The sequence below is a fragment of the Cenococcum geophilum genome (genome assembly GCF_001692895.1).
Source record: "Cenococcum geophilum 1.58 unplaced genomic scaffold K441scaffold_8, whole genome shotgun sequence".
NCBI lineage: Eukaryota > Fungi > Ascomycota > Dothideomycetes > Gloniales > Gloniaceae > Cenococcum > Cenococcum geophilum.
The window spans coordinates 602,164-617,664 of NW_027137566.1; the positions used below are offsets into that span (position 1 = coordinate 602,164).

Here is a 15,501-nt window from a genome sequence, read left to right on the forward strand (position 1 = left end):
AAAGTAGATATTATTAAGCCATATATATAAGGAAAGAGGGTAGGAAAACGGGAAGAAAGGGTATATATTATTAACTTAGTTGCTTAGTTAATATATATATAAAGCAGAATAGGATTTAGGTTATAGTCCTAGTAAAACTTAATAGGATTTAGTAGAACTTAGCGGAATATAGTAGAATTTAGTAGAACTTAGCGGAATATAGCAGAATATAGCAAATTACCGTTAGATTGCCATAGGTCGCAGCAAATTACGGTCTCGTAGTTAGTAGAAACAGGTAGGCGTATATAAGGTATTATAGGGGTGTTCCGTAACAATAAGTTCCTATAGGGATTATATAGTTAAGCAAGTATTAGTAATAAGGAAGTTAACACACTTAAAGTCCAAATCTATATTATTTAGCACTAAGCTTTAGTAAGTTTTAATATACCTTACAAACTAAGTAAATACTTAATCTCCTTTCTAACCCATCTAAATATCTATTCTGTATTATATTTTGCCCCTAGATCTACTACTTCTAATTTAATATAAAGTATACTATTCGGCGTATTGTAATAGAGGTTAATTACACACTCGTAGAGTATATTGCTGGACTCGTCGATAATAAAGTTAAGGTATTTTTAGGTGCTAATATACTGCTTAACATCCTTTATAGTTATAGCGTATATCTCCTTAAGTAGTATCCTAGCAAACGTTATTCTATTAGGTATCTTAAATAAATTATTAAGACTTAATATAAAGTCCTATAAGGCTATATCTTAACATAGTTAAAACGGGCGAGCGTTGTATATAATTATGCATATAGCCTTCCTTTTTAAAAGGCGTTGGCGTATATAGGTAGTGGAATTCGTCTTCAGCTTTTTCTAAGTAGGTTTATTGGTAGAGTTATTACAGGCCTTAAAAGCCTTTTAAGTAGTAGGAGTTACTTTGCCTTTAGCCTTATAGGCGCTTAGATAGCTTTAGCAGCGTATAAGGTGGTTAAATTAGCGAAAGGTATTCTTTATAGCTTTGTCACCGCAGTATAAGCAGCGTATATAATTACACTGGTAGAAAAGTTAGCTTTAGGCCTATAGGGGTTATAAGGAACTTACCAATTAATTAGGACATATAAAAGACTTAAACGCTAGCAATACTTTATTATTTAAAAGCCTTATTACAGATCAATATAGTAGTAGAGGTAGTAGTTAATAATTTAATAATGCGCGTTAAGCGCGTTAAACATTACAGAAGGTCCGTGCGGTCACGTGTTTTAGCGTATTTTATATCACACTGGGCGTATATTATAAACTACCACCAGCCCCTGAAAAATACCCAATGTCACGGTATTGAGCAAAAATACGCTCAATACGCCAAGCTTACTGTTACCTTCCAAAGATACACTGTAATTCTCACCCCTACGCTCAGCTGCGCCCCGGTTCCGGGGCTCTGGACAGTCACCAACCAGCTCTGATCACCTGGTGTTACCTCAGCGAGCTCAGACGTGATTTTTTAGCTAGCACGCCGTCTTCCGAATTGCAAAATCACGTCTGAGAGGCTTTGGCGAGTTTTGTTAAAAGCATAAGCAAAAATCTTAGTTTTAGCAATTTTGTATGGGGATTTTCTCTACAACATAATAAAATAAAGTCTTCAAAAGTTCATAGATATATCTTGGGTGGCTACTTTATATACTAACAGCTTTAGAATTATAATATCCCCTCCTGAATCTAAGATTAATTTCGTTAAAGTTAAAATTCCTGTTGTTAAAAGCATAAGCACCTTTACGTACCCTTATATATGGGCCTACGTAAGGTATAAAAAGCCTAAAATCTTATAATTTATAGAGCTAGATCTCCTAAGTAATTTAATATAATTTTTACCTTAAAATACGTTGTGGGGAGATTAATTAATTTTGTTGGGGTTTATAAGTTTTCCTTACAAAAAAAGCTTATGCTTCCATACAAATCTCGCCAAAGTCCCTCAGACCAAGAAATCGATCAAATATCCGAAGGAGTTTAGCGCGCCAGCGCAATCGATTTCTTAGTATGAGTCCACTGAGGTAACACCTGGTGGCCCAATAGGGCCGTGCGCGAATTCGGCTACTTGTTCTGCACGTGCACCCTAGCCTCATGATGCCGACGGGACCCTCCCTCCACATGCGACGTCCGATTTAGATGTGTCATGGCAAGCCAGCGATACTTATCACATCGGCATCCTAACTAAAACGCTTGGAGTGACTGAGGGCAGCAAACTGCCGCTCCCCCGCCATTTTCGCTCCCGCTACTTAGTTGCCAGCTTGCATAATGGAGGGCCTTGGGGTCGCAGCAAACGTTATCGCAGTTGTAGAACTGTCCGCGAAGGTCGCCTCACTTTGCGTCCAGTACTCCCTCGCCGTCAAGCATGCTAGAGCCGATATCGAACGCCTTGGAGGAGAAGTTAATAGGGTTACCGATTTGCTTCGAGCAGTAGAGAAGCTGCTCCAAAGGCCAGACAACACGCAGCTCTCGACTTCCCAGAAACTACAAGATGCGCTTAAGGGTTGCTTCTCACAGCTAACACAACTAGATACACAACTGCATTCTGGGAAGACGCGGAAGATTATGAGCCGTTTCGGAATTCGAGCTTTAAAGTGGCCATTCGAGAGCAAGGGGGTGGAAAAGGTTATCAACGATCTCGAAAGGTGCAAGCAGACAATCTCTCTGGCTCTACAAGTCGATCAAATGTAGGTTTAGGTTACTAATCCTTATTTCCTATCCTGTAAGCTGTGATTGCTAACGGTTCTAGTGCGCTTGTTCTCGGCATACACCAGAAGATTGACCTAGCTAAACTGCCATCTGCAAATGGCGCAGCTTTCGACTCGCACCTCGATGAGCACGATGCAAGATGCCTTTCGAATACTAGGGTTGACCTGCGGCTGCAGATCACGGAGTGGGCGGAAGATACGCGAGGCAAATGTATATTCTGGCTAAATGGTATGGCTGGTACTGGAAAGTCTACGATCTCCCGCACAGTTGCCCAGTCTTTCGCCGACAAAGGCCAACTAGGAGGTAGCTTCTTCTTCAAGAGAGGCGAAGGCGATCGGGGCAACGCAGCCAGGTTCTTCACTACCATCGCTGCTCAGTTAATAACTAAGGTACCTAGTCTAAGCCCATTCATCAGGGATGCGATCGACGGCGACCCTGCCATTTCGGCAAAGCCTCTAAAGGAGCAATTCGAGAAGCTTATCTTTCAGCCTCTATCTAGGATACAAGGCGTTTCTCCGCAAGCTTTGAGACTAGTCATTGTGGTTGACGCGTTGGACGAATGTGAACGAGAAGAAGATATAAAAGCTATTCTTCTTCTTCTATCGCAATTCCGGGATATGACATCGGTGTATCTACGAATCTTTGTGACTAGTAGGCCAGAGCTGCCCATTCGGCTTGGCTTCAAGAACATGGAAAGAGGTACATATCAGGATCTGGTTCTTCACGAAATATCTCGGGCAACGATTAAGCACGATATATCCACATTCCTACATTACGAGCTTACGAAAATACAAGTCGACCGGTCGCTAACTATAGATTGGCCCGGACGAGAGAACATCAAAGTTCTAGTTGAGATGGCGGTTCCTCTTTTCATTTTCGCCGCGACCGTGTGTCGCTTTGTTGGAGATCCAAGATGGGACCCGAAAAAGCGCCTGGCCACTATTCTCGAGTACCAAACGGCAAGTCAGGCGTCGAAACTCGATAGAACGTACCTTCCAATTTTGGACCAGCTGCTTGTTGGACAAGACGAAGTAGAAAAGGAGAAGCTAGCTAGGGAGTTCCGAGAAGTAGTCGGTGCAATCGTCATCCTTGCCAGCCCGCTCTCTATCATTTCATTAGCAAGCCTCCTTCGTATTCCAGAGGATGATATTATTTGCAGACTAGACTTATTACACTCTGTTCTCAGCATTCCTACCAGCCAAGCTCACCCTGTGAGATTGCTGCACCTTTCTTTCCGGGACTTCCTTCTCGATCCCCTGAAACGTGAAAAAAGCCCATTCTGGGTAGATGGAAGAAATACACACGAGATAATAGCCGGCAGGTGCATTCAACTAATGGCGACATCCAAGTATCTTAAGAAGAACATTTGTAACCTACAGAGACCTGGAGCGCTTCGAAGTGAGATCGATAGTCAAGTTATAGATATCTACCTGCCAGCAGAAGTCCAATATGCTTGTCGTTACTGGGTCTACCATTTGGAGCAGAGCAAAAGAAGTATCTATGACGAAGATCAGGTCCACGTCTTCCTTCAAGCGCATTTGCTTCATTGGCTTGAAGCTATGAGTCTTTTAAGAAATACATCAGAGAGTATTACGATGATTACAACTTTACAGTCCATTTTAGAAGTAAGTCTTTAGAGTATGCTGGAGAATCCTGGCTAATCTATACCAAGGCTGATAAAAGTCCCAGTCTACTGGCGTTCGTCCACGATACGAAGCGATTCGTCCTACACAACCGATCAGTGATTGAACAGGCACCCCTCCAAATATACTGTTCGGCCCTCGTCTTTGCCCCAGAGAAGAGTATCGTTCGGAGACGATTTGAGGAGTATATCCCACCTTGGATCAAAAGGAAACCGAAAGTGAAAGCAAATTGGAACGCTATGCTGCAGACGCTCGAGGGCCATTCGGACCGGGTCAGGTCAGTAGCCTTCTCGCCAGACGGCAAGCTGGTCGTGTCAGGGTCATATGATAAGACGGTCAGGCTCTGGGACGCCGCGACAGGAGCGGCGCTGCGCCGCGACAGGAGCGGCGCTGCAGACGCTCGAGGGCCATTCAGACTCGGTCAGGTCAGTAGCCTTCTCGCCAGACGGCAAGCTGGTCGTGTCAGGGTCAGATGATAAGACGGTCAGGCTCTGGGATGCCGTGACAGGAGCGGCGCTGCAGACGCTCGAGGGCCATTCGGGCTGGGTCAGGTCAGTAGCCTTCTCGCCAGAACGGCAAGCTGGTCGTGTCAGGGTCATATGACGAGACGGTCAGGCTCTGGGACGCCGCGACAGGAGCGGCGCTGCAGACGCTCGAGAGCCATTCAAACTCGGTCACGTCAGTAGCCTTCTCGCCAGACGGCAAGCTGGTCGTGTCAGGGTCAGATTGATAAGACGGTCAGGCTCTGGACGCCGCGACAGGAGCGGCGCTGCAGACGCTCGAGGGGCCATACGGGGCTCGGTCACGTCAGTAGCCTTCTCGCCAGACGGCAAGCTGGTCGTGTCAGGGTCATATATGATAAGACGGTCAGGCTCTGGGACGCCGTGACAGGAGCGGCGCTGCAGACGCTCGAGGGCCATTCGGGCTCGGTCCAGGTCAGTAGCCTTCTCGCCAGACGGCAAGCCTGTTGTGTCAGGGTCAGGGGACAGGACGGTCCAGGCTCTGGGACGCCGTGAACGGGAGCGGCGCTGCAGGACGCTTCGAGGGGCCATTCGGACTGGTCACCGTCAGTAGCCTTCTCGCCAGACGGCAAGCTGGTCGTGTCAGGGTCATATGACGAGACGGTCAGGCTCTGTGGGACGCCGCGACAAGGAGCGGCGCTGCAGACGCTCGAGAGAGCCATTCAAACTCGGTCACGTCAGTACTAGCCTTCTCGGCCAGACGGGCAAGCTGGTCGTGTCAGGGTCAGATGAATAAGACGGTCAGGCTCTGGGACGCCGCGACAGGAGCGGCGCTGCAGACGCTCGAGGGGCCATACGGGCTCGGTCACGTCAGTAGCCTTCTCGCCAGAGACGGCAAGCTGGTCGTGTCAGGGTCATATGATAAGACGGTCAGGCTCTGGGACGCCCGTGACAGGAGCGGCGCTGCAGACGCTCGAGGGCCATTCGGGCTCGGTCACGTCAGTAGCCTTCTCGCCAGACGGCAAGCTGGTCGTATCAGGGTCAGATGGCGAGACGGTCGGGCTCCGGGACGCCGTTACAGGAGCGGCGCTGCAGACGCTCGAGGGCCATTCGGTCAGATCAGTAGCCTTCTCGCCAGACGGCGAGCTAGTCGTGTCAGGGTCAAGGGACGAGACGGTCACTTTTGACACATCATCAGATTCGTTAGAGCAGTTACATGGTCTATTTGTGTCGAATGATTGGGTAGTAGAAAGGTCAGGAAAGGTTCTTTGGCTTCCACCAGACTATCGAGCGACTGATGTGGCTGTTTGGAACGGAATTATCGTGTTAGGACATTCATCAGGCGGTATTTCGTATCTTGAATTTAAGCAAGGGTCAAAGCTTATATAATACTAAATAGTATCATACAGATCAGTAGTAGGTTTGTAATAGCCTAATTCATAATATATTATTTTCTTCATATCTCTATTTCATAGAGGGTCAAGGGTAGCATACGTCTTTATAGTAGTCTATGATTGCCACTTGATTTCTAGTATCTTCTGGGATAGTTATACACTGTTCCATGTATCCCTTCCCCTAGTAGGGTTCTGCCGAATCAAAAGTACGTGTAGGATTAAGGCTTTGTAATCATGCGCGTACTTTTGGAGGATAGGCCAGATAGCCCTCTCGGATAATAGACCTATTAGCTAATAGTATCCGGATAGTCTTAGCAAAATCCCCTAATATACTTACACTTATAATACGCCCCCCAATATTAAATAAATAATTTTTCTATTAGTATATATTTATAGAGCTTATAAAGCGCTTTAAAATGGTACCACTTTTATCTAAATATCCTAAGGATAAGTAATATTATATAGATATAAAGCCTATAAAAGCTCTGCGGAATAAGGCTTAGGGGGAGCCCTATACAGAGCTCTACTAAAGCTTAATAAAAGCTGTAACCGACTACTAAAGCTTCCAACACCTCGTGACTTACTACCTTATTTCTTGATATCGTATACCTTACTACCTATTTCCATTACCTATTGCCGACTGTAAGCGCTGTCTACCGAGGCAATTATGCATCGTTGTTATTATCTTCTTACTACCTACCTTATATATATATAGAGTCTTTAGGGCTACATTTATAATTAAGTCGCTTATTTAATAGTTATAAGCCTAGATCGCGGTAATAAAGCCTTATAGGAAATACTACAGTGGACTTGTTAATGGGCTAGGTATATAGGTATAAAATAGTTAACAATATAAATATAACTAGTAGAGTAGTTACCTAATAGATTAACTCTAATTATATTCTAAGATTTACTATAAAGAAGTGTATAATTACAGCACCTGTTATACTAACCGCGTACTTACGCGTTTAGTATACTAACCACTCGCTTACGCGTCTGGTGCACTTATAAAGCACTAACTAATTAAGGGGGAGGTGCATTAGTATATAGACCACGTAGTCTGCTTTATACAATCGACAGTTACTATTATCTAAAAGAGCATACGATATTATACGTATTTCGTGCCCCTAGATTTGACTTACTTGTGCTATAAAATTGGTACAAATACTAATTAGTAAGCGCGTATAGATTAGTAATTACTTAACACCTCCTACCAAGCGATATATAATAGCGACCACCCGTTTAGACTCCTAGTACAACCTGTTAGAAGGTCGGAAGTTAGGGATTATGGACTATTACTAACTCTATATACTTATTTAAGTCTTAGTATAGTTTACCGGAAGTTTATAAACGTAAATATAGACCTTTACGGAACCCTCTACCCTCCCGCAAACTATTACGGACCTGCTAATTACCTTTACAGACCGTTATAAGACCTTACGGAAACCCCTTACCCTCCTATAAACTGTTACGGACCTATTAACTGCCTTTACAGACTACTATAAGACCTTTTCTACCCGCTACGTACTATACTATATAGTATGGCAGATATAAGCAAGTAGATTAATAAAGGTTAAGAGAAATGGAGCTAAGGAGTCGACCTTATATCTATAACTAATGTTAATAACTATATTAAATACAAAATCCTTAAATACGGATATTTTAAGCTTATAAATAACGACCTGTGGGAGTAATATAAGGAAGACTTTACGGACTTTACGGAAGATATCTTTAAGGCTTACAACCCTACTGCTATCTATAACCTATAAACCCTTTTACGTCACTAAGGCGTATAGGTTAAAAGGGACAAATGAGTTACTATTGCACGGTCTCTATATAATACACTATATAAGAAGGACCAAACAGAATAGACTAAAGAGTAAATCTTAAATCACATTAAAACCAATAACCTCTTTACCTCCTTTAAACTTAATAGAATCTCTAGCCTTATAGCTAACCTATTTAACTAAATTTGTTTTATAAACCTAAGTAGTATTAGAATTAATCTTACTAGCTAAAGTATACCTAATACTTAAGTTACGGACTATAATACTACCGTAACCTAAATTACGGACTATAATACCCCTATAAACTAAAATACGGACTAAACCTCTTTTATTACTTAAGTTATAGATCCGCAAACTACCTAAGTAAAGACCTATAGTAAGGAGCTAGCTAACCTAGCCAAGCTCTATACCAACAAATCTAAGTATAGCAGTAAAAACGATAACTTTAACTTTAAACTAACTATCTTTACGGACCTCTGCTAGAAGGCTAATATTCCTAAATAGGAATTTAGCTAAGCCTACTCTACTATACTGCGCGGCCTAGTACTTAACTACTACTACACTAACCTTAAGAGTAACCCCTTTGGTATTCCCTTTAATAAGCTATATAAAGCCATATACAACTACTTTAAAGGACTAGAATATAAGCGTAATATCCTTACCTAATAGAATACAACTAAGTTACGGACCGTTATAGATAAGAATACTAAAAAATCGACTATAGAGTGCCTGTAAATCCTTATTAAAGACCTCCGCCACCTATAGCATGGTCTTAATATTAAGCTTTAAATGGATAACTTCCTGTATAATAAACTTATTATAGCTTACTAGAAAATAGAACTCTGTAAATACGCCTATTATAAGCCTATAGATACTATAGCTGGCCTTATTAACGATTTATAGTCCTCTATTATAATGTACAAAGCCTTAAACCCGCTAGGTAGTACTTAAGCCTTTATTACAGACCTATAAAATCCGCAAACTAACTTAGATGCCTACTTTACAGACCGCTGCTACTACTAGCAGCACCTATATTGACTAGGTCCTACCTGTAACCCCTATAGCAACTTCTATATAAAAGTATACCCCTATAGACAAACTAATTAGAGGTGCTTTATATATGGTAAGGAAGGATGTTAGTCTATAAGGTATACCTAGAAAGAACGTAATAAGTCTAAGAAAAGATTCAATAATTAGATTAACTAGTTTATCTTAAACTACAAAGAAGAGGAAGCGGAGGAGTCTCCTAACAAGTTAATGGAAGCCCTTATAATTGACTTTAACTTAAATACTTAAAAATAGGAGACCTTAGAGATGTTCCTAACTACTTTTAGACCTTTTACGAATAACTAAGCCTTTAATATTACGACCGTATTAGCTAACCGCTCCTTTATATACTTAATTATACCCGAAAACTAGCCTATAAATATACCCGTTAAACCCGTTACGGACGTTATAGACCGCGAATAGGACCTATTTATATATATCACCACAGAACGCTATACCCCTAAAGAATTCTATAGCGTTATAATTGATATAGGTGCCTCTAAGAAGTCTACTATAGGTTACGGATAATACCTTATATATAAGACCACTATAAATAATAATACGGACATTAATACTACATAAACTAGGGCCGTAAACGTCTAATTCGGCATTGGCTTAACCGCATTAATTAGATTAGTTAAAGTTAAAACTCTAATTAGCCTAGTTAACTTCCATATAGTAAAAGCGGATACCCCTTTTTTACTCTACCTTGCGGATATAGATAGGTTATAGGTCTACTATAACAACATTACGGACACCCTAATTGGCCCCGCAACTACCCTAGAAAGCAAGCATATTACCCTACTAATTGTATAACGATTTAAACACCGGTTCCTTATATAGGGAGAGACTTTATAGACCTATATTTAGGAATCTTTTAACTATAACCCGTACTACCTTACTAGTACTAAGATCTACCGCCTATACCGCCATTTTGGCTACCTATTAGCCGAAAAACTATATAAAGTCCTTAAATGCTCTAGACACGACGACGTTAATAGGAAGGTAATTAACCACCTAACTAAATACTGCTTCTACTGCTAGAAATACGGACGTTCTCTAGGCCGATTTAAGTTCACCCTTTATAAGGATCTTAACTTCAACTATTTAGTGTACGTAGATATTATATACATTAACAGCAGTCCAGTACTATATATAATTAATAAGGCAACCCGCTACTAAGCCGCCTATTAGTTGTAAAATATATCCGCAAAGTATACTTAGGATATTTTACGGACCTGCTAGATTAATACGTACGTTAGACCCCCTAAGTATATTACCTATAACGCCAGTAGGAACTTTATTAGTAAGGAATTCTAGCAGTATACTACGGCTATAGCTATATTAATAAAAGCTGTTTTAGTTAAGGCGTATTAGTCCGTTAGGCTTATTAAGTAAGCTTACTTAGCTTTACAGAAAGCTTACTAGATTATTACGGACGAATATAAGAATATCTAAAAGGAACTGGCCCTATAGATAGCCGTAAAAGCCGTTAATAATACTACTAGCCCGGACGGACTAGTACCCACCCTTTTAGTTTACGGAGCCTACCTAAGGATAAGTAACCTAAACCCTCCTACCCTATCTATTACGGAACGAGCAGCCGTAATATAGAAGGTAATAGCTAAGATAGTTAAACTATAGGCTAAATAAGCTGTTAATAGCGCCCTATACTACCGTAACGGACTAAACACAACCTTAGTATATAACCTACCGCTTAATTCCGAAGTCCTTATATGGCGTAAAAGCGGCAATTAGAGTAGACCTTATTGTCTACTAGCCGTAGAAAACGAGATATGCTATATATAACTTCCTAGCGGGCTAAATAGCTTTAGAAGCACGTTTATAAAACCCTACTTTTAGCCCAAAAATACCTATGATGTTAAACCAGACAAACCAGAAGCGACTGCCGAATTAGACGAACTAGAAGCACCCTTGCCTACCTTAAAAGTCCTCTAAAAACCCACTAAACCTACTAAACCTGCCATAAAGTATAGCTAAGGACGCCTCTAAAAGCACCCCGTAACTAAAAACCTTATAATAGAGAATTACCTAACCTCCATAGGAATATCCGTAAGGCAATCTCCACCTATAAATATATTAGTTCTAGTATAGGAAACCCCTTTTATAGACTTACGACGTAAAGAGATTAACGGACTACTTAAGAAGGGCGTCTTTATAGTTATAACGGAGAAAGACGTTCCGCAAGGCGTCCGTATATTTAACTTATACTTTATTAACGAAATTAAGCACCCTAGTACTAATAAAGCCTTTAAAAAGTTAAGGCTTGTTATACAAGCTTATAATAACTAGGGAAAGAACTTAGTCCTTACGTAATTGCCTACAATTTAACGAGTTAGTTAACGGATTATACTTACACTTATGCCTAGACTATAGCAAACTAAGCCCGTAGCCCTATACTTACGGGATATCTTATAAGCCTATATATAGTCTAACACCTACCTAAGTAGGGATATCTTTATACAACTACCCTATAAGCTTAACCTACAACTAGAAACAATTTTATGGGTTATAAAACCCCTATACGGAGTACCAGAAGCTAAAAACTATTAGTTTAAGACGTATTACTAGCACTATATTAGTAGACTTAAAATAGAATAGTAGACCTATAACCCCTGCCTCCTATATAGCCTATTAAACGGCCTTGGTATTATTGGACTCTAAATAAATAATACCCTATTCCTAGTAGACTAGACCTTTACGGACGCTAAAGAAACTAAACTATAAAAGGCCAAGTTCTTAGCAAAGCCGTAAAAGTAGTTAACTAAGTAGAATCTAATTAAGTTTAATAGAGGCCTAATTATATAAAAGGGTAACCTAATTAAGCTAACTTAGGAATGCTAAGCTTAAAACCTAAAGCCTATTATAGTAAAGCCTACGGACCTTACTAGCTCCCGCGAAAAGACCTATAAGACCGTAAATATAAAGGACTAATACGTTATATAGCGTGCAAGAGGCGCCTATATTGCCACAGTCTATTAACCCAAATCTGCCTATAATTTGTCCTTTATGGCCTAGGCAGTAGATCTATAAAAAGAAAATATTAAGCAGCTTAATAAGCGTATTTAGTGGCAAATTAATAATATAGTAAGGGGACTTACTTTTATACCACTAGACCTAAGTTCCCTTAGCTTACTGGCATTTACGGACGCCTTTTTTGCTAATAATAGGGACCTATTATTACAAATTAGCTTTATACTTATACTTACAGACCGTAATTAGGATGTAAATATTTTATACTAGTTCTTAATTAAATGCAAATAAGTAACCCGCAGTGTACTGGCTTCTAAACTATATATATTAGCCTATAGCTTTAATATAGTAGTCGCAATTAAATTAACAGTCTAGAAGATTCTATAATTGGAGCAGTTACCCCTAGTCTTATATACCGATTTAAAGTCCCTTTATAACTGCCTAGTTAAACTAGGTATGATATAAAAAAAGAGGCTTATAGTTGACCTAATATGCTTATATTAGGCCTATAAACAACGTAAAATTATAGAGGTTAAATAGATTAGCGGCGGAAATAACTTAGTAGACGCTATGACTAAGGCAAAGCCGTATTAAGCCCTTAAAACCCTAATTAACACGAATAAGCTTAACTTAAAAGTTATAAAATAGGTAAAACGGGACTAACGGAGTACCTACGGTACGCCTACGGCCCGTTAGAAGGCTGTATAGCTTATTATACGGCCTATTCTACGGACCGTAAGCTATTAGGTGGAAAACAGTAGAAAGCTGTAATAGAACTTAGTAGATTTACGTAACCTGCCAAATTCTAACATATTCTGCTAGGGTAGTTAAATTAACCAATTACGATTTTCTATCCCCGGGATAGAAAATTACTATTAGCTTACTTAGTACTAGCGCCTTAGCGGCCCTTAAAATCTAATTTATGGCCTATTAAAAGGCCGTATGGTTTATTTTACGGACCGTAAGCAGGACTTATAGCTAGCTTAAAGCACCGTTTGGAAGGCAGCCTAGACGGCACCTTAGAGGAGATTTCCTATATATTTTCCTTTATATTTTATGGTTTTATTAAAGCAATTACGGAGGCTATATATAGGTGGTTTTATTTTTTAAGTACCGCTAGTGTATAATTACAGCACCTGTTGTACTAACCGTATACTTACGCGTTCAGTACACCAGGTACGCGTTTACGCGTTTAGTGCACTAACTACTTACTTACGCGTCTGGTGCACTTATAAAGCACTAACTAATTAGGGGGGAGGTGTATTAGTATATAGACTATGTAGTCTGCTTTATATAATCGATAATTACTATTATCTAAAAGAGCATACAATATTATACGTATTTCGTGCCCCTGGATCTAACTTACTCGTGCTATTAAATTGGTATAAACAAGAAGAAAACTATCTAAGTAGAGACTAAGGTCCTTTAAATATATAATACTGCGCCTGTCGGGAATGAGGCAATTTGCCCTTACGTGCGGCAAATTGCCGTCACGTGCCGTCGTGGCACTAGCGCGGTGAGGAACCTTAAGTTCCTCACCCTCCCCTATCTAATACAACAAAGCTTTTCCATCACTGTATCTACTCGAGTAGTATTGGTGATTTCCCCTATGTTACCAACACTGATTAGTGGTTGAATACATAGTTAACTATAGAGCAGCTAGGTCTTCGAATAGAAGAGACAGTCTTATATAGGGATGCTATATGCGCTTATATGGAATAGATCCTGGCGATACTGTGCTACCTTAGACTTGCGGAAAACTAGTAATAGAAGTGTTACTAAGTACTAGGAGATACCAAGTTGCGTCCATTACGCAGAACAATTGCGTTTACAAAGATTTGGTTGAGTACTCTAGGTTAGAAGTGTTACTAAACCTAGGGTCCTAAATTAACGTCCGAAACGCGTTAAACAATATCTTAAATTGCCTACCTTTTGACAGCAAACCTATGAGATTCTATAAAACCGAAAACCCTACCTACCTTTGACGTACGACACCCCGTTAATTCTATACTAATTATGGCGTTAACCTACCTAAAGAAGTACGAGAAGGACATTAACCTGGAGATATAGTATAAAGATATCGACCCTATAAATGCCGAACAATAGGACCTAAACGGATTCTTACTATACTGTATAGTATACTATAAAGACAGCGAATATAACGATACTGTGCTTTAGTATTGTATAAAGAAGGACTTTGTTAGATGGATAAAGGAAACATAGGCTCTTGCGATAAAGGTTATCATGCAAGACTTCTATAACTTCCTTTAGGAGAACGGAGTATTTATCCCTATAGATGGGGGCGCTATTAGAGATAATATTTAGGAGCATGTTATTAACGCAAAAGAAGAGCATAAATAGACTCTATAAGAAATTAAGCACTAACTACGCACTATAAGGAAGCTTAACTTATAATGGAATCTAAATAATATACTAATAGAGATACGTTTTAATTCTATTACTCTAGAGTAAGTATAAAACCCCCTTACTTCGCGATTTAATAACCTTTAAACTCTACTAGAGTAAGACTAGGTACTACGCCGTGTTCCATTGGGCTCTATATCTCCACTGTAGCCTATAAAGCAATCCCCACCTTAATCTCTAATACAATTTTAATGTGGCCTAATACCGCTTAAAGGCACCTTAAAGATGCTTATAGAGCTTATAAAGCTCTATTTAGACTAGGAGAAGAGGTTTAGCGGGGAACTATATAATATCCTTAATTTAAAGCTGCGTATCTTTTATAACTATTGCTAAAAGGTTAAACTAGAACCTAACTAATATTATAACGCCTATTCCGTTATACTTAAGGGCCGCGCCAGTACCTTCTATTATAATCGTTTGGTAGGAAAAGGATATAATTTTAACCAAATAATATATGAGATAAGATGCTACTTTAAAATAGAAGAGAATAAGCAGCAGTATATATTAGAGTGGAGAGAGACTACCTTCCTAAGAATTATTACTATAAACCTAGGTGTCTCTTGGCTTAATTATCTTTAAAAGCTCTTTAATTAACTTTAGATAATTTAGCGTGGTTTATCCGAATTATATTAAAAGGACTTCAGCCTACGCGATTAAGTTATTAGCGTATGCTAAGGTATTAAAGAATATAACCTTACTCTCTTTAATCCTGCAAATACTTATAAAGGAGTATATACCTAATTAAGATCCTCTATTGGCATAGCTTTACGCTCTTAAGAAGTATAGTAATTTAATACCTAACCCTAACCTACTTTAATTAACCTAACTAACTAATACGATTATAACTGGACCGATTAAATATATAGTGGCCGCGGTAGGGGATATAGCAGAGGGTATAATTAATGTTAACTATAAGGTAATTATGGAGGTTCATTTCGGAGCAATCGTTAGAAGAAGTGCTATATTTATAAGAAGCCAAATTACTAGTTAACTAGGCACCCCCTTAATAGACGAAAGGAGGTATATAATAAGTT

The 15,501-nt window shown here is 39.8% G+C and overlaps 2 protein-coding genes across 2 annotated transcripts; both read left to right on the plus strand.

The window, feature by feature from the left end:
- Positions 1-2,276: 2,276 nt before the first annotated feature.
- On the plus strand, positions 2,277-4,836 carry K441DRAFT_545068 (uncharacterized protein; the record flags this gene model as incomplete). The annotated part of the gene is made up of 3 exons (XM_067642792.1): positions 2,277-2,695; positions 2,758-4,342; positions 4,390-4,836. The coding sequence occupies 3 exons, from the start codon at positions 2,277-2,279 to the stop codon at positions 4,834-4,836; spliced, it is 2,451 nt and encodes an 816-aa protein (XP_067507419.1).
- A 9,988-nt stretch (positions 4,837-14,824) lies between these two features.
- Positions 14,825-15,046, plus strand: K441DRAFT_545657 (uncharacterized protein; the record flags this gene model as incomplete). Its single annotated transcript, XM_067642821.1, has 1 exon — positions 14,825-15,046. A coding segment is annotated over one exon (222 nt), but the record flags the coding sequence as incomplete, so codon positions are not given.
- Between the last annotated feature and the right edge of the window lie 455 nt (positions 15,047-15,501).